This window comes from Calliphora vicina, chromosome 5, assembly GCF_958450345.1.
Source record: "Calliphora vicina chromosome 5, idCalVici1.1, whole genome shotgun sequence".
Taxonomy (NCBI): Eukaryota; Metazoa; Arthropoda; class Insecta; order Diptera; family Calliphoridae; genus Calliphora; species Calliphora vicina.
The window spans coordinates 113723419-113743259 of NC_088784.1; the positions used below are offsets into that span (position 1 = coordinate 113723419).

A 19841-nucleotide genomic window follows, 5' to 3' on the forward strand; every position below is an offset into this window, starting at 1 on the left:
TAATGCCGGAATACTTTGTTCCCAATGCACTTTTTAACTTCAATGAATTCCAAACTTGTGGCGAGGAAAACTTTAAATATACGTACATACTATATAAGTATGTTATAAGCCAATAAACTTAATATTTTTTAAATTATGTTCTAATTGTATTCTCAATAGTTAAAATAAAAAAAATTATAATAAGAAACAAGAAACATCAAAACCAGTTGATTGAATTTTTGCAGTTAAAACAAATGAAAAAACAGCAGTTTTGGTAGGTAATTTTTGTGAAATTAAAATAAATGTAAAAAACAGTCGTTTTAAACGATTTTGTATTTTTTAATTACTGATAAATCAGTAGTTTCCAATGTTTTGTAGTTTGTTTTTTTGTGAGTTAAAACTAAAGAAAAATTAATGAGAATTTATTTTGTAAGCGGTCCGTTTTTTTTTAATAAATTTATAGTTACTATTAATGAATATTCTGTTGAGTTTACCTACATAATATTTTGAGTGTAGTTTTATTTTATTCCGTTAATCAAAAACTTTAAAATTAACCGATTATTAACCGATTAAATCTAAACCCCGATTAATTATTTGCTCGATTAACCGCTTAAAAAAGAAACCCAATTAATTGTATAGCCTAATATGAAGGCTTTTATACTGTTAAAATTGGACGTATGACTTTGAACTAACTTATTAGTGTAATTAAATATTTATATTTTATATGTATGTCAAGCGAACGTCGTTACCATTTAAGTGTCCAGGCATATTGGCTAAATTTCAGCACAAATGCTGAAAAACAAGCAAATGAATAAATAATCGAGAAGTGGTTACAAGTGTCAAACGGTTGTCTGATCACAAATCCTACAAACACGAAAATAATAGCAGCAACAACACAAATATTTATTTCTTTAAAACTTTGCATTTATTAAAAGTAGGCGAGAAGAGGTTTAAGAACAAGAAATTTGCGAAATAAAATGTGTTGGACAAGGCAAAAGAGATAATTTTGTTTGTTCTGGTTGAAAGTTTTGACAAACTTATAAATGATTTTCTCCGTTATCGAAACCGCAAATAATGAAAAAGTAAAAAATGACCACACGAATTTATAAACCATGATGAAAAGGAGAAGACAAACTGGGGGCGAATGATTTATGTGATAATTTGCGTGGTAATGGATAAAAACAGTCATACGCCATGTTTAACATATACATTCTATTTAACCAGAAAATTATTAAAGAGTATTCGTTCTACAATAATATAAGTAAGTATGTAAATAATAATCTGTTTAAACTATTTTTATTTGCTTTTAAAATTGTTCTATTACTTTAAAAAAGTTTACTAGTGCAAATAACCACTTGAGAGGCCTCAAGCCTAAAACCTTTTAATTATTTAAAACTTTAACTAACAATAATACAATTGTTCTTGTGCATCAATATTTAAAACTCTCCAAAAATCATATTGAAATTCTAAACAATTCAAAACTCTTTCCCAAAAAAAGAAATAAAATTTGCCATACGAACACAACCTTTAGATGTTTGTGTGAATTTTTGTTTTAGATTTTGTTGTTAAATAGTAGTAAAACTTTATACTGCTGGGTATTGTTTTCTATGCTATTGTTTTTTTGCTTCTTCTATTTAAAAAAGCATTTCTAACATTTAAAATGCAGTTACACTTAAATTATTCATTAAAAACCAAAAGTGAAAAGTTTTCTCAACCACAATACAGCAACACAATACAGTCATGGTTTTGTACATTCACTATGCCACAATCCACACTTGAACTGGCCGAACTGCAGAGGCAGATAGAAGGAAGGTCGGGAAGGACGGACGGACGGACGGACCTACAAAACAATTTAATTTTATACCTCAGTTTAAGAAACACGAAACAAAAACGAAACTAACTAAATATTTTGATAATGCACTGTGGGAGTAAACTCTGCAAATTGCAATACATTGGCAACATAAAAAGCAACAAATAACAAAACAAACTAAATGAAAGTTTGCTAAAAGATTTTCTTGAAAACTTCAGATAAACAAATTACAGGACCAAAAACACCACTAAGATTCAACCATCACACCATCTAGTGAATTTCGAATTGACAGCAAAAAGAAAGAGGCAACACCTTAACCTGCTCCCATTAAATGCACCCTTTTTCTAACTGGGCAATTTGTTAAGTATTTATTTGTAAAAGAGGGCACAAGAACACAAAAACAGCAACAAAACAAAAAGATTTCTAAAATATTTAAGAGCTAATAATGAAAAGGTAAAGTGTTTTTGGAATAGTTTCACGTAAAACCCAAAGACATGCTTGTTAAACTTGTAAATTCTTTTGTCTTCAAAAGCAGTAACATGATTTCACTCACCTAAAATTGAATTTGAATTTTGTTTCTTGTTAAGTTTGAACTGAAGAAATACGTACATACATATGTATGTATATTTTGGAAATTGTGTTTTTGTTTTTTGAGTTTCCCAAATTATTTCTTTGACTTTTATTTGAAATACTTACATACATACATATGTATGTATGTAAATTATTTGTTAAGCGAGAATACGAACAATTACAGAACAATTTCAACAGATTTTTCACTAAATCAAATTAATTAAAATTTGAAGGCCCATTAGAATAAAATGAACAACATTAACAGTCCAGGTAAATCCATTTATACAAAACTAACATAAATTTTAAAAATAAAACAAAATAGTATAAGAATATTTCTTTTAGGCTGTTCCGCTGATTTAAAAAGATGTCATACAGTCCACCTGAACGATGAAATTGACAATTTCACAAATGAAGCTGTCGACCTATCAAAAACTCACGATTGTTTTATTGACATTTCACCGGGCACCTCCAAATATTGCAACTGCCATTCGAATAGTAAAATTAAAGATGATTGCATTTTGGACGATGATGAAATGAAAGATATTGCATCCTTGCACTCTATTGAGTCAATTGTGTGTCGCATTTGTCACAACAGCGAAGATCCAGACAAGTATGAAATGTTCCTCGAAAATTAAGCCATTATAATATTGTGAAACGATCAGTTATTATGATTGTGGTATAAATTATACATTTCTCACTTTGCGATATTTTAAGGTTATTTTTTTATCACTTTCTGTGTCATTTTAACGATGTCCATCCGTCCGTCTGACTGAATGTCCATGTAAACTTGTGCGCAAAGTACAATTCTCTAAATGAAGCTATTTCGAAAAATAATTAATTTGTATTGCATATTTCTAGAAAAGAAAAATATTGAAAAAGCATTCTTGAAATTTATCGAAATTCATCACATAACTGATTATGGCAACATAATGTGAATGGAAACACTCGTCACTACGGTCTATTTCTCTGAATAAGATTATACACTAAATGTGTTCTTGTTCTTCTTTTTTAAATCAATAATTAACGTATATTAAATTCTTAAATATTGTGCAATTTCCGACAGACTGGTTTCCCCGTGTTTGTGTAAAGGTTCCCTAACATACGTACACATCAATTGTTTGGAAAGATGGATCAGTATGTCGCGCTGTACAATCTGTGAATTGTGTCAGTTTCAGTACAGTACCGAGCAAACTTTAAGGTGAGTTTTTTTTAGACTAACTTGAAAAAGAGTACGATTTTTAATTTTTTTTAAAAAAGTCGATGGAAAAATGTGAGTTACAATTATAAGTAACCTTGTAAAAAGAATATACATATATTTGTATGCATGTAAAATTCAAGTAAATACAAATAATAAATCTGTTCATGAATGAACAAATAAACATTTGTAGAACACAGATTGTAACATTTAGTTATATATATTATTATTTTTTATTTTGAATTTGTTGGTACATCTTACTCCTCTCCGCAATTTTTATAATTTTGCTGGATGTAGACTTTCAGCAAGAAAAAAAATAATGTATTTGCTACAAAATACAAAATATTGTTGATTTATTTTTGTATTTTTTTCTCTAGTTTATACTTTTTATGTTGCTGATATACATATGAAACATGTACATGCATTCACAGATCCTCACACATACATTCACACATACATTCATACATACGTGTGGATTAAATTTGTTAGTATGTTTTTAATGTGTTTGTTTGTTCTGTTGAAAACAATTTTTCAGTTCATTTGTTGGCTTTTGCTGTTGAGCAAAATGCCCTGCTTTTTTAAGTTTAAACAACACACAAGTATGTATATGTATTTATGTACATTGTACAAACTTACACATACATATGAACATAAGTATTTATTTATGTATGTATGTACATTTGCGAACATGATAATAGTAGTACCACAAAAATATGTTAAGTGTTTTCACCAAAGTATAACAAGTAGTCCGACTCTCAATTTTTGTAAGATACTCTCTCACATATGCGGGTACCGTGTGAGTTCAGAGAAATGTAAACAAATAAAATGACTTGAAATTTTAACCTTTGATGATGCTAACTATATTTCGATTGCAATGTGGTACACTTTTCCGTTTATAGCCTCTATTTATATTTTTTTTTTTAAAGGTATCCTTATACATATATATTTATCTGTATAAGATTTTCCCTCTTTTCTTAATTTTAAAATTACTTTTCGTTAAGCATTGGTACAATGCTTTGCGCGACCCACTAAAACCAGAATTATCGAAACAAAAGAACTTAATTTAACATTAAATATACAATAAATTCATAATAATTAAATAAATTTCCTTTTACTCTTTAAACATTTTAAATTTACTTCTTTAATAAAATTTAGAAAAAAAAAATAAATCAATTTTCCATCACTGCTAGATAGGTAACTGTTGTCAAAAAACTAATTCATGAGAATTTATTGATATTTCTCTATCCTACCGTTCTATGCGAAACAATGAACAGATTTGTATTATTATTATTATTGATATAAACCAAATTTGAATTTTAAAATTTTCAAAACTTTTCAAAATAATTTACTAGTGGTGATGCTATTTTTGTGTTGACAACTGTACATCTGTGTGTTGTATGTGCTTATGAATTGTACTCGCTTGCGGGAATTTTGTTGTGGATATTACAGTGTATGTTTGTATGTAGAGTTTCCAAGAGTTTCGGTTTTAAAAAATTAAAAACCGATCGGTTTCGGTCGGTTTTGTGATAATTTATTAAATATCAAGTGTTATAGAAACAAAATCCGTCGATAATATAGGACAAGTTAACAAAATTAAAATTCAAACTTGAGTGTGTTCAAGAGGATAAGGAAAATTGGTACATTTTCTTTTAATGGTACCTTTTTAGTTAGCTTATACACAGAGAAAACAGATTCGTGTTCACAAACGAATTTGGCGCCAATCGAATCTTGTCGGTTGCAAGTACTATCACCAGGGAAACCGGAAATATGCTCTTTTATTTAAAAAAATCAATACAATTCATTTCTAAAAAGGTGAACTAAAACAAGTATAACAAAAAATAAATACAATATAAAAACAATAAGTTATGAAAAGGATTCGAGAGGTATTTTTTGATGATATTTTATATAAATATAAAGTCACTTCTTCAATTAAGGTTATTATTGCAATAAATTACAAAATATTGACTTAAATTTTCAAATAATAATCGTTCTCTATTGGATCTGAAAACATTTTTATACATAGAAAATGTTCTTTCGGCATCAACTGATGTTAGGAGCAAATTTAAAAGACAATATTTTTTTAACACTTAGAACGGTTAAGTTTGAATTAGAACTAAAATTTTATATTTAGATGGCGCTATTATTAAAATAGTGCTTATTTTATATTAAAAAAAAGCCATCTATTTTTCAATTTTGAATTTCAAATAAAGGAAGTAAAAACCTGTAACAGAACAGCGAAAAATAATTAAGACAAAATTTGTTTTTGATAAAGTCAAAATATGCTATTAAACAGTAAAATATGCTCTAAAAACATAAAAATATGACATAAATATGCTCTTAAAACAAATATATTCATAATATGCATTTAAGGGTAAAATATGCAAAAATATGCACTAACAAATCGATGCCAAAATTCTTAAATAGGTCTGAAACGTGTAAATATCTTATCCATGTGCTCATTAGGTTTCCCTGACTATCACTTAATTCGATCGCAATTACTGAATATACTATATGGTACCCGTAACTGTTTTCAAAAAGAATTCGGTAAAAGAGACCGACAATTCAGTAGTTATTATAGTTAAATTAATATTCAAATAATTCCATTTTTTTAATTTATTTTCTTAAAACATAAAATATAAGTTAAAAAATGCATTTTGTACGCTAATAACTAATAACATTAAGGCACATTGCAGGTTTTCACACAGAAATGATGAACAGAAAAATAGATTAAGGCAAATATTGTTGCGCAATTGATAAGTTATTTCTCATACAGGGTAAGGACCATGTTCCGGATGATTAAGACTTGTGTTCTTGCAGAATTCCAGTGTATTTGATACCTTTAATCCAAAAACAATATTATAATGACTTTAGTTAAAATATAAGAATCATTTTTTTAGAAAATACCTGTGTATATTTATGAACACAACATATTTTGGACGCAAAATCTAAATCAGCTTACCCGTTTGTTTTAACCAGCTTACATTCCTAAATTAAATGTAATTCTTTCTTTTAGTTATTTATTTATCATTTTATTTTTCATAAGTACTATCATAGTAGAAAAATAGAAGGTAGTTTCATTCTCTCTTTATTTTTTAAAATTCTACGTCTGACATGCTTAAGGATTTTGACGTTTTCGTTAAAATAGTAATGCCATATCAATTTCAAATTTTCCCTTTAGGAATACATAATTTTCATTAATTTGAAAATTATTAAAAAAATATAAAAAATATTTACCCAACAACAACAACAGTTTATGGATATATGTAAAGCTTGCGAAGAAGATTTGCCAAAACAGCCAATGGTGTGCTCCGACCATTTAGTTAAAAGTAATATTTCAGTTAAAACAAAGCGTGTGAGATTGGATATGAATGCTGTCCCAATGAACACAAGAACTTCAAAATACTATTTATTATGTAAACATATTTTGGGATATATATCACCGATTATTACCGATCATAATCCATTAACTATGCACACTGGAGTAGAATCGAAATTATTTGAAAATAAATCTCGTATTTCTAAACGGCGTACCCAAGGAATATTCGAGTTCAAGATTTGAAAATGAACCCCACAAATACATCAATGGCGGCGCTATGGGACCCAAAGTAGGGCACCTTCGACATGTAAATTTGTTAAACGTGTGCCATTTATTGTTTTCCATCCGATTTCAAAGACTTGTTATATTTTCTGAGAGTGCTCGGCTAGATCTTGAAAATACATTCTTCCGTGTGCTACTTGTCTCTTATAATTAAACCTCCATTTAAAAGATATAAAATATTTACATAGTAATAAAAAAAATGAAGAAAATGCATACATATAAAAATAGTCAACGTGTTTTAATAAGTAATCGAACGTTAGGAATTGAATCAATAACTCCCAACACAACATAATACATTTTTATTTAAATAATAAATTAAATTACACATTTTTTGTAAAAAAAATTCTCGAAAATCATAATCATTTTTTGGAATGTGGCAACGCTTTTTATAATGCTCACAAAAAAAGGAAACTTCAAAAAACCTTATTTTAAAAAAAAAAATTTGATTGAAACTACCTTCTATATTTTTATCATGAGTACTATTATGTTTCAATTTATTTTGAACAAATGTCAAAACAATTTGTCAATTTACTATATTTTGTATCTGTTGAATTTGATTTGCTACACTCTATAATATTGAACCTATAATCAAGAAATTACTTTGATTTCAAACTTGACGGGGCCCGCGGGGGTTCAATTGTGGAAATTTGGTACTTTATCTTCTAATTATACGTTTTATTATACATATTAAATTATTTTACTTGTGTACATAATAGTGCGTACTGTTTCTTTATTGTAATAGTACTTTTGGTATATTTTATAATAATAAACCTAAATGAGTTAGAATTCGCAAAAGGTGACATTAGTGGTATGTACATTTCTTTTGTATTTTCAATAATAATGGGTCCACAAATATGAAATAAGGCATTTATGATGCTGAGTGGGAATACAAAATACGTTTCGAATGAGCTAGAATCCACATTACAATGAACCAATAAACTTGAAACTACAGACATGTTATTCTGAATTAATAGTACTACTTCTTTCTTCTAACAGTACTCCATATTTTTATTTCTTGTTTATAAATAAACAGTAATTTGAATTTTAATTGTCAGGAAATACTTGGATGAATCTTTGGATGAAAAAGTTTGTTTCTCATTTCTAAATTTTGAATTTTTCTACTGAAAATAGATTAAAAGTAAAAACCGAAGAATAATTGTCGGTTTCGGTTTCGGTTTTAGGCCTTGAAAAACCGCGATTTCGGTTTCGATTAAAACCGAACACGAAACTCTATTTGTATGTATGTGAGTGCATGTGTAGTTGGTGTTTGTGGCAGTATTACTTTTTGTGTATCATATTGTATTTGTATAACGTTGCATATGAATCTACTCGTAGTATGTATTGAAAATCGTTCGTATTATGCTGTTACAAAATAATTTTTTCAACATACTCTAGTGAATTTTATTTTCTCTTCTTTCGCATTTTTATTTTTTTTCTTTAACCAAAATACAACATTGTTTGAGGTTTTTTTATATGTTATGACCCTGAAATTCTACAAACAATAATAGCAACAGCTACATCATGAGAAATATATTTATAAAATATAAATAAACCCTCAGCTACAACGTCTGAACACAACATTTTACTGCTAAAGTGCCAACAGTTACATAAACATGATCTATAAAATTAAAACAAAGAAGTGGTGCAGTTGTTGTTTCTTTTATGTTATACCAATATTACTAAGTAATTCTCATTACATTTAGCAGCTGATTAGTATAAATATAATCTGGTCCTTTCGCTTGCCATTGCTGTGAAATTGAAACCACCATAAAATTAACCATAAAATGTTAATGAATTCGTGAATTTTTGCTAAACTTTCTACCAATGTAAACCACATTCAAAAATGTTACAAGTTATAAATTTAATGCTGACATACGAATCATATTATGGTTTCACTTTATTGTCTATACATTTGTTATGTTTTTAAAAGTCTCACTAATACATTTTCTCTTCAATATGTTGACCACAACACAATTTATCTACGTCTATGTGCAGAAGATTGATTCGTATTAGTATATTAAATTCTAGCTAAGACATGTTCCTGGTACCGTGAAATAGCTCCCAAATGAAATAAATCCCAATGAAATAACTCCCAATGAAATAATTCCCAGCAAAAACGAAATAATTCCCAAACTTGAAAAATGAAATAACTGCCAAAGGGTGAAATGAAATTATTCCCAATAATCGGTGGTTTCATAATTTTAAAAATATTAGTCCCAAAAAAGCGAAATAACTCCCAATGAAATAAATCCCAATAGAAATGAAATAGTTCCCAATACGAAGCAATTTATTAGTGTAATCTAACTCCCAATGAAATAAAGAACTACAAAAGTGAAATAATTCTTCAAAGTTTTCCTCCTCTGGGGTGTATCAAAAACTGGCTTCGCATAGAAATATTTTTGGCATTTCTCCTCTAGGGTGTATCAAAAACTGGCTTCGCTCAGAAAAGATTTCTTTCATTGCCGAAAGGTTTTAAAATATTTCAGAAAGCAGATTAAGATATCGTTACGACTTGACAAAGACCGACAATGTAAAAAGAATCTTTTCTGAGCGAAGCCGGTTTTTGATACACCCCAGAGGAGAGCGAAGCCAGTTTTTGATACACCCCAGAGGAGAAAACCTTTGCTCCCGGCCAAAAGCCGGCAATGCAAAACAAATTTTCTGAGCAAAGCCAGTTTTTAATATTTTGCTTTTGCAAAGTAGAACCTAAAAAAATGAAATAACACCCTATACAGTGAAATAACTCCTAATTATCATAATAAAATGAAATAAAACCCAACAAAAATTTCATTGGGAGTTGTTTCATTGGCAGTTATTGCATTATGAAATAACTCCCAGCTAAAAATTATGAAATAACTCCCTATGCGTTAGGAGTTGTTTCATAATGAAATAATTCCCAAGTTGTATGAAAATTTTGTTGGGTGTTATTTCATTTTTTCGTGGGGAGTTATTTCATTTGGGAATTATTTCTGTAAACTTTGTTAATCATTTCATCTAAGTCCGACCGAATTTACCGTTATCATTAAAAAGCCGTTACCGAAATAACAGTTAATACCATTACCGATAAAATGTCCGTTTCGAATCGGTAGCCAATCTTAGTAAATACTATATGTCAGTGTATATTTATTTGTAGACACTCAATTCTTATGGTTTTTACATTTTAATAAATTTTTAAAATTGCAAATGTGCATTATCCAAATTGTAATAAATCTTTTATATTTTACATCTAAACATCTATGGGCAAGTTAATAATTTGTCTCTTATGTAAAAAAAGAAAAAATTTATGTAGAAAGTATAAAAATATTTATTTCTAAAATAACAATTTACCATATATTATTGTAGATAAATACACATTTACAGATATTCTTTGTATCAATCCCTACGCATGTGGTATTCCCGTTCTATGAGCCGTAGAGCTTTGCAGGTAAATTGTTTTTGTTCTTGTAAATTTCATAAATGTTTTAATTAAATACATTTGATTTGATTTTTTTTTTCAGGAAGATTGTCAAATGTTTTCATTGTTGACTTTAGTGGCATTTGGAATTGTTGGTACTTTGTTTGTAGCAGTGCAGTACTACATTTTGCAGGGTAATATTAGTGGCATGGGTCGTCTATGGACTAAGGGATGGCTTATCTTCTTTCTTTTTACCACGGTAACAATAAAAAAGAAAATATTTCATAAATTTTCTTAAAATAATTTGTTGTCTTTTCATAAATTTTCTTAAAATAATTTGTTGTCTTTTCATATACAGTTAATAGTCTATTTGATAAATGTTTATATGATTGTTAAATCACAACTTATGCCGTGGTATAGGTAAGTAGCAGATTTATAAAATTATACTTTGTTACTAGAGATGCTAATCGGGACTGATTTTTAAAAATACCGGTGTTCGGGATTTGGTAAAGAATCCCGAAATCCCGACCCGGGGTTTCGGGATTTTTGGGAAATCTAAAATCCCGAAAATTATAAGAAAGAAACGTACATAATTATGTCTTTACAATTGAAAGTAAATTTTTTATTTAGCAATTAATTTTTATTAGACACTAAAAAGCATAAAATACTTGCATGAGTACATTATATAAGAAGAAATAACAATAAAGTATGCACATTAGGCCGGGTCGATTTGTATGTACGATCAAAACGTAAAAAATCCCCAAGAAACCATAGGTCTAAAATCAAATCCTATCTTGCGCATTTCGTCTTTTATCCAATAAAAAAAAAACTATTAAAAAAAATATATTTATACTGCAATATCATTGGATAAAAGACGAAATTCGATAGGATTTGATTTTAGACCTATGGTTTCTTCTTAGAATTTTCCGTAGAATGCGTTTCTGCTATACGATTTTTCGTGAAAAAAATCGACATACTGGTGAAAAACCGTACTTTAGTATAAAAAAGTGTTTATTTTAAATAGCTTCTTAAGAATACTATTGCATCTATGGTTTCATCTGCCACTCTGGAACGAATTTTGTTTTCGACATATGCTGCTTCCGAAAAACATTTTTCATATTCCATCTTTCACATTGGCAAACCCGTTTGCAAATACTTATAACAAATCTGCAAGTATTTTCCTCTTGTTCCTTCAGAAATAAAATGATCTATTTCTTTTGCAAGTTGAAAATCTACATTATAATTTGGTTTCGGTATTGTTATTTGGGGTTTTTACATTTATTAATAATATTTTTTAGCCTTTTAGTAATCGAAATATTTTCATTTTGTTCGAGCTCCTCATCTGAGATAAAATCAATTTCATTTGAAGAGGATTTAAATTGAGTTTTGTTAGATAACTTACAAAAAAGTTGAAGAATTGATTTTCTAGAGCCCCATCAAGGAAAACCAAAAATACCGTTTTCCTTTATTAACTATATTATAGCAGGAGTTGAGCTTAACAACTTTGCTGAACATCACTTTGCGATATTCGGGCATGTAGAATGTCAAAATGAACGAAAAAGTCACACAAAAATGACAATTTCCCCTATTTATTTATGAAAAACGGGATTTGGAAAATCCCGAAATCCCGGGATTTAAAAGTAAAAAATCACGGGCTTCGGGATTTAGAAAATCCTGAAAACCCCGGGATTTTCGGGAACGGGATTCCCCGTTTAGCATATCTATTTGTTACAAAAGAATATAAATTAATTGAAAAGCCCTGGCTTTAGTAAGGTGACATTTACACTTTGATTTGTAGTCATGTCATGTCATTTTTTTTTGTTTTTCTTTTAAAACCCCTACGAAAATTACCTTGCATTTATACGATGCTTTTTTTTGTCAACCACTTTGCCTTTTTATGGCATATAATCGTATCAACAACCAATCAGAAAAGAGCTCAAAGCAGAATATCAAAAAAAGTCTTGAAAAATAGAAAACTTGCCTTTTGTTTAGACGTCACAATTTGTTAGTACAAAAAATAAAACATGATTTTTAGTCATGACTTAAAGTCGTCTAATTTTTTAACATTTATTACTACGACTATAATTTTAATAAAATTTAATATTAGTATTAAGATTTACAATCCAATTGTCAAAGAAAAACACTTTTTATTCCAATTATTATTATATTGTGCAAGAAATTTTTCCATAAGACACTAGGACTTTAATAAAAAATAATCTTAAAAGACAAACATGAATCACTCTTAATTAACAGTTAAGTTGCTCTGTCTAAATAAAGTCATAAATTGGACAACTCTGAAATTGTGACAACTTGTTAAAGGAATACATACAGGCAATTTGCAGAGTTAAGCAATTCATTTTAGCCAGATAAAACATAGTCCGTCGGCCTGTTTGCATTTACGTCTATCTGTCTGTATGTATGTCTATCTCTTCTTGTAGTTTGTTGGTTTGTTACACATTTAAATTTTTTGCTCTGTGTGAGACAATATGAAAACCCCAATCCGTCCACATCTCTAATTTACATAGCCAGTTTATGTATCTGTATATGACTGTTTAAATAAATGAAACAACAGCAACAATGAAAAAATATACTAATTTGAATTTTTATTGTTACACTTTCAGTTGTATAACTACAATAGTAGTTTGTTTAAAATGACTTATAGTCAAAATTCGTAAAATCCATCATATGTCTAAAATTATAGAGGCTCAAGTTTGTGTCTCATCGCTGTTATTTAAATTTTAATTCTTGATATTTAATTATTTAATATGATTATTATTATTATTATTATCTCATATTGTAGATGAGAGTATATAGGCTTTTATGTTCAAAGTATGAGATCGAAAATAAATACTGTAAAAATTAAAAATGTAAAAAAATACATATCGTCACCTAAGATGCATTTCAACATCATTTCAAAATATTTAAAGTGATGGGTAAAAGCCATTTCAAAATGAAGAGTATCTCTGATATAAACTTTAAACAGAATAAATCACACATTTACAACTTGTGGATTGCAATTTATAACGATTATAAGATAAAATGTACTCAGAAAAAGTATGAACATTCAGAATTGCATTATTTCAGAATATTTATTCAAATAATGTTAAATGAAACTAGTTTCTTCCAAAGCTTATATATTAATTTTGATTACATTTCTCTCTAAAAACCTATTGTACGATTAAATTTAACATTTAATCTTATTCATTTCTTTAAATAAGAAATAAGATTTATTTATTTCATAAAGCATAAATTACTGGCAATAGAAACAGACCAGAGTTTCTGGCAGTAACCGAACACGTAACACAGATAGACATGTTCAGTGTCCTAAGCCTAAGATGGTGAGCAGAGATTTTATTTATTTAGTTTACAATTGAGCAATTTTGTCTAAACTCTACCATCTCCAACAAATATCAATTTCACTACGAAAACTAAGAGTGATTTAAATTCGAATTAAACTTCGTTTTATTTTTTCTGAAGAATAAAAATACGGATATAATTTAACTTTCGATCGAAATAAAATTCAGTGGCTAGGGGGTTATTAAGGATAAAAAACTCTGAAATCTAAAACAGGATATTAAGCCCTTTTTCGATTGTTCGAATCTTTGGTATGTGTTATTTATGAATTTTTATTAAATTGTTTTTTCTTTTATTTGTGTCTTTGTGTGTCAGTCAGTCAGTTTTTATTTATTTTTTGTGAACACTAAGTGAATGCGAATGAACGTTTTTCTACAAAAAAAAAAAAAAAAACAAAGAAAAAATAGAATTGCAATTCTCTGCTTGTCCGCGATGATTGAGTCATAAATTTGACAGTTAAAAAGTCAATTTGACATTTAAAATGGCAAAAACTTAACCCGTTTTTTTATTGTTTATATTTTTCGTTATTTCTTACTCGTGTTTCTCGCGTTATTGTTACTGTTACTGGCAATGCTATAGTTTTTGGTAGATTGTGTCAACTGCAGGATTTCTTTTTAATAGACATTTTTGTAAGTTCCATGTGATTTAAAAACAAATAAACATCAATTGCACTCTTCATACACACGCATGCACTCACAAATGTATATATGAACACGAGTATCTTCTCATGTTGTAACATCTAAGAGTACGTGCATTAGGTATGTAACCATTATAAAAATGCTTATTATATTTTAGTGGTATTCGAAAAAGGTTTCACACGAATCTGTTTGAAGTTTGGTGCACTGAAATGTTGGTTTCAGCAAAGTCGATTAACGCAGAAAGATTCTGTTTTAAAATAAACAGTTTTCATTGCCACTGGCAATCAAGTAAACCCTACTTGGTTACTTAGTAATCCCCAAAGTAATTTTACATATTTTACCTTGTTCGAATACACAGATTTTACCTTGTTCGAATAATTCGATCACACGAATTAATAGCACCATTTATATAGATCTAAAGACCATTTTCTTCGTTTAATGCACTATTCATCGATATCATCCTCAATATCACGTACGTCAACGCTTTCAACATACATTCATCACCACTTTCAATATCACTTTATTCTGAACTAATATTTTGATTGGTATTATTTGTTGAAACATAAAATGTATAGATAATGGACTTATATATAGCGTGATTAAGAAGATACTATCGAATCATTTATTTACAGTGACTGAAACTACTCTCCCTTAATTATGTGTTTGATATCAGAGACAATATAATCTGTCGATCTCGTTCAATATATTTTCATATTGTACCTTTAAAATTATAAAAAAAATTTTAAAAAATGATAAATTGAAACAATTCGTTCTATTCGATTATTCCACATAATAATTCGAAAATGGCAATTTTAATTCGGAAGAAATTGTTCGATTATTCGAAAGAACAATATTCGAATGGATACCCTAGTACGTATGTTTGTAATACTTATGATGACAACTATTGAAGTTAAAGTAAAATTAAAAAAAGCCATACAAGAAAAATACCTTTGCAGTAGGACGGCCCGATTTAAACACAAATAAAAGTTTACATCATTTTCAGAAACCTTTAGGTTTGTGATCCGGAAATTGTAATCTTTAAATCTAATAAACATAAATTTTAGTTGGTAAATTCGATAACATTTGTTGAACTACCCTATTCTATAGGAGAATAGATTGTACACTAACAAACATACGTACAGTGGCGGCCAACTATTTAGGGAGAAATATTTGAATTTTTTTATCGGTTATGAAATTTAGTATTAATATTTCAAGTTGCTCAAAAATGTTTGGAAAAATCGGTATAGCATATATGGCCAAATAGATGTGGAAATACGTTGACCTGCCTCAGCAAACATCCGCTGCTAGTAACATAATATGGCCGAAACAAATAGAACTAAAAATACCTAATTTGTTCTGAATATAATAAAAAAATATAATTATATAAAAGTTAGCAAACATGTTTATTTTTAAAAAAAATTGTCAAGTTGCAGAAAAACCGTATGTTTTCGTGTTGAATGTATGGCTTGTGTGTTAAAACAGTCCTTTTACCTATATATTTGTGAAAATATTTGAAAAATTAATTGAGAATCACGTGGAAATTAGCAAACAATTTTGTTAATAATTGGCTGGCCACCACTGCATATACACATGTATGGTCCTATATAAAGTTGTTAAAATTAGAAACATCAGTTTGCTAACTACAGCTAAAATGACAATAACAACTACAGCCCAATAGTAATTTTAGCAAAAAAAAAAAACCTCAATATTTGTTTGTCTATAGTAGTGACAATTTCTAACCCAGAAAATAGCATGTTAAACATAAAACTGCTTGTGATGACGTTGAACAATATTTATTCAATTAATCAACCTATATTTTATTTGATAAGGTACACAATTAAAGCATTTATAAAATTAACTTCAAAGTATTAATAGAATTTTAATACATAAATTGCTTTTATTATTATGTTTGTAAATTATAATAAATATGTATATTCGAAATTAATAAAAAGTATTTTTATGGCAGCAGTTATGTTATAAAATAATAAAACTGAAGAGTCCAGATTAACATGTTAGCACCTAAGGAAATTGCAATTAAAAAATTTTTGGAAGAAAAATTTTATAGAATGTGGCTTTAAGAAACATATGCACATTAAATGTCATAGGTTGATAACCGATAATAACCAAAGTTTTACGATTAATTGATATTGGTTTTATTAAACTGTTTTCTCAACAAAAAGAAGTGTAACAAACTTTTTGATACCAAAAGTTAATATATGTAAATAAATCGTTAATATCGAATCAAAATATTTACTGGGTAGAAGCTGGACGACGACTATAGCAAATATTTACAAATCGCAAGAGAAAAACCTTACTTCCGAAAAGAGTGTGTGTCATGTTGTTTATGCATTTACAAACGTAGCACATGCACTATCATAAACAGCCATAGTAGAATTGTATCTTAGAGATATGCAAATGTGAAATGCAAAATACTACTACAAAATAAACAAAAAAAAACTTTGTTTGTCGTGTTTTGGAAATTTGTATATTTTGTCTTCATTTTCCTTTCATACATACATATGTACATACGTATGTGAACATTAGAGCTGCACTGAAAAAATTGATTTGCTTTGGATGGGTCTTATTTTGTTCGTTAGCTTCATTTATCCATTGATTTACCTTTTTTTTAGCATGTTAGCAATTATTGTCTACAGCGAAATGTGAGTAGGTCTCTTGTATTATTTGGTATAATTTGTAATTTGTCATATACCCGCGATACCCCACTTTGAGGCCTTGACACTACGACACCCCTTAGTGTTTAAAGCTGAGGTCTCCAACAGTACGACCGCGGGCACTGCCTATGTACTAGTGTCTTATATATAATAAGACACTAACATTAGTTATTTTACAAGTGTTGCCAGTGAAGTATTTCGCACCATTTCGTCTTTGTACTGACCAAAACAAATGTGAAACATTAACGGATATTTTCATAAGAAATTTGGTTCAGTGTACATAAATCGTTACACTGGAATAAGAAGCAAATGTTTTGTTGCGTGAGTTTGGCTAACTCTGGTTTAAAGTTCAAATTCAAAAAATAAACTCAGCTATAACTCTTCTATAGCCCATTAAAATCGAACCATCCATTTAGAAGTCACAGATTAATTTCCACTTTTGCATAGGGTCTGCAAAAATGTGTATATGTATGTAGCATGGTTAATTTTTTTAATGCGACATTCATGTTTTAGACTTTGTTAATAAGATAATCTTTTCTACATGATAATATTTATTCAAATCGTTAAAAAGTACCATAGCAACATTTTTATAGTAATCAAAATATGTAAGTACGATTGTTTACTCGATTTCACAACTTTCAATCGATTTCCGGAATGGGTTATCGATAACCGATTGGCTTCAAATTTAGGATCAGTTAGTTTTAGCTATAATGAACAATGTCTGAGCAGGTCTAATGTACATATCCATAGTTATATGTGCGTATGAGTATAAACGTATGCAGTATTTATAAAAATTCCATTATTTGCATCTTTGTCACTTTATCTTATGCAGAGTGTGAGTATGAATAAAAAAAATGTTTGAAGGAACATACCGTCTATGTTATTTCTTATTTTCTCCATATTGTTCAGTATTTGTTTGAGCAAATGCAACGAGCGCATTTAAGTGTCGTTTCTTTTTTACTTGCATCGTTTTTTGTAGTTTCTGCAACAAAAACTTAGTTTATCTTGAAGTTTACCCTGAAATGTAATTTCATTTATTTATATGCAAACTCAATTACACATTTTTCTTGTTTAACTCTGACGAAGGTTGTATAGTTTCCTGCTTGTTTACTGTCTGGTCTGTTGGTGTGACTTTATTTTTGATTGTATGGCTTGATGTTTCTGTTACGATTTTCCATTAACTTTATTACAATTTGTTTAGATTTACTTGTTACGAGAATGTAATTTCAAAACAAATAATAAAATTATAATTTTATTTTTTACTATATAAAAAACACACCAATCTGTTTTTAATAAACATAATATTTTTTTAAGATGGTGGCAATCAGCCCGTGACATACGCTTAAACTTAGTAAATCAGAATGTGGCATTGAAGCAAACTAAAAATGATAAAAATCAAAATTTATCTACTGCGACAACAGAAGAGTCAATAAGTCAAACTAATAAAATATTGTGCCATCAGCAGAATCGTGTGATGGAGCCCACAGGTGATGATACCGAGCAATGCAATCGATATTTTCTCGAGGGAAATGATGTAACATGTCAAAATATTACAACGTCTTTGGCACAAACTAAAATATGTAAGTAATACATACTTGGAACCACAACTATGATGGCAATAACTAACCAATTGTTTTTTACCATTCTGCCGTAATCCGACAATAGACAACAATCAGACGGAAGTTGAGCAAGGAAAAAACTAAAAAACCCACCACTGCCGCTGCTAAAACAACAACCACCCTATGTGCTGATGTGTCCTTGATGTCTGCTGGTGTATCCGAATGCATTGTAATAGTTTAAATCCAATCTAAAATTAAACCAAACATCAAGGAAGAAGAAATTTAAGTAAGAAAGCAGTAAATCATTTAAACAATTTCGTGATATAATTGCTTCATTAGCGTTATCGTTATATGTGGTTATAGTTTGCGAATAAATTTATTTATTTTTTTGATGTGAAATTTGCTGATATTATGTACTACATACATTTCCTGCAGATAAATCTGTGAATCCCGTTTTTTTTTTTTTTAAATTTAAACATGAAATGTTAGCTCATTATGTATTATCTGAATATCATTTGTTAATGAAATACTGTTAATATACCTATTTCCCTATAAAATTATATTTTTGTAATTGCTAAATTAAATTTTTAATATTTTTTGTATTTATTATAAAATATGTAATGTATAACGCAAGAAAACTTTGTGAAATATCCCATTTTGTTTTTATTCATATAAATTATTAGAAATTACTATTACTGTACATCATTAGAACTTGTTTCAAAATCACTAGCTCTAAAACTACTTCCACAAAATTCAAATTTATTTGTCAAAGCAAATACAAATCGATTATATTCAGCATTAGGGCTCAATAAGTCGATTGTTCTAACAATTTTGCTAAAAAAAATGAACTTGGCTTTTTGTTCGGAAATAAGCCGAATAGTCGATTAAGTTATCCTTAAAAAATCTTACTCATATACTTGTTAACATTAAAATATAACGAAAAGTCGAAAATAGTCGAAAGGTTAACTTTTCGTAAAAAGCTAAAGTTGGAAAGTGTTCTGGTGGCGATAATTTGAGGCAAAATTCAATAGAATAAGTACTGAAAAAATAAGCCAATTCTACGAATGATTGC

General features: G+C 28.6%; 2 protein-coding genes across 2 annotated transcripts in view; one reads left to right on the plus strand and one right to left on the minus strand.

The window, feature by feature from the left end:
• dpr1 (defective proboscis extension response 1) overlaps positions 1-19841 on the minus strand; it is a 215374-nt gene that overhangs the window by 61597 nt on the left and 133936 nt on the right. The gene's annotated exons all lie outside the window — the stretch shown is intronic.
• On the plus strand, positions 2506-19216 carry LOC135962276 (E3 ubiquitin-protein ligase MARCHF8). Its single transcript, XM_065514122.1, has 8 exons — positions 2506-2629; positions 2702-2969; positions 3423-3557; positions 10513-10576; positions 10650-10805; positions 10905-10966; positions 18525-18790; positions 18876-19216. The coding sequence occupies exons 1-8, from the start codon at positions 2608-2610 to the stop codon at positions 18911-18913; spliced, it is 1011 nt and encodes a 336-aa protein (XP_065370194.1). The 5' UTR covers positions 2506-2607; the 3' UTR covers positions 18914-19216.

Excerpts from the sequence above, each read along its gene's own strand:
- LOC135962276 (XM_065514122.1), top strand. The coding sequence starts at position 2,608 with ATGAACAACATTAACAGTCCAG. Across the intron at positions 2,630-2,701 it reads GAACAACATTAACAGTCCAG|GCTGTTCCGCTGATTTAAAA; the intron begins GTAAATCCATTT and ends TATTTCTTTTAG. Across the intron at positions 10,577-10,649 it reads TGAGCCGTAGAGCTTTGCAG|GAAGATTGTCAAATGTTTTC; the intron begins GTAAATTGTTTT and ends TTTTTTTTTCAG.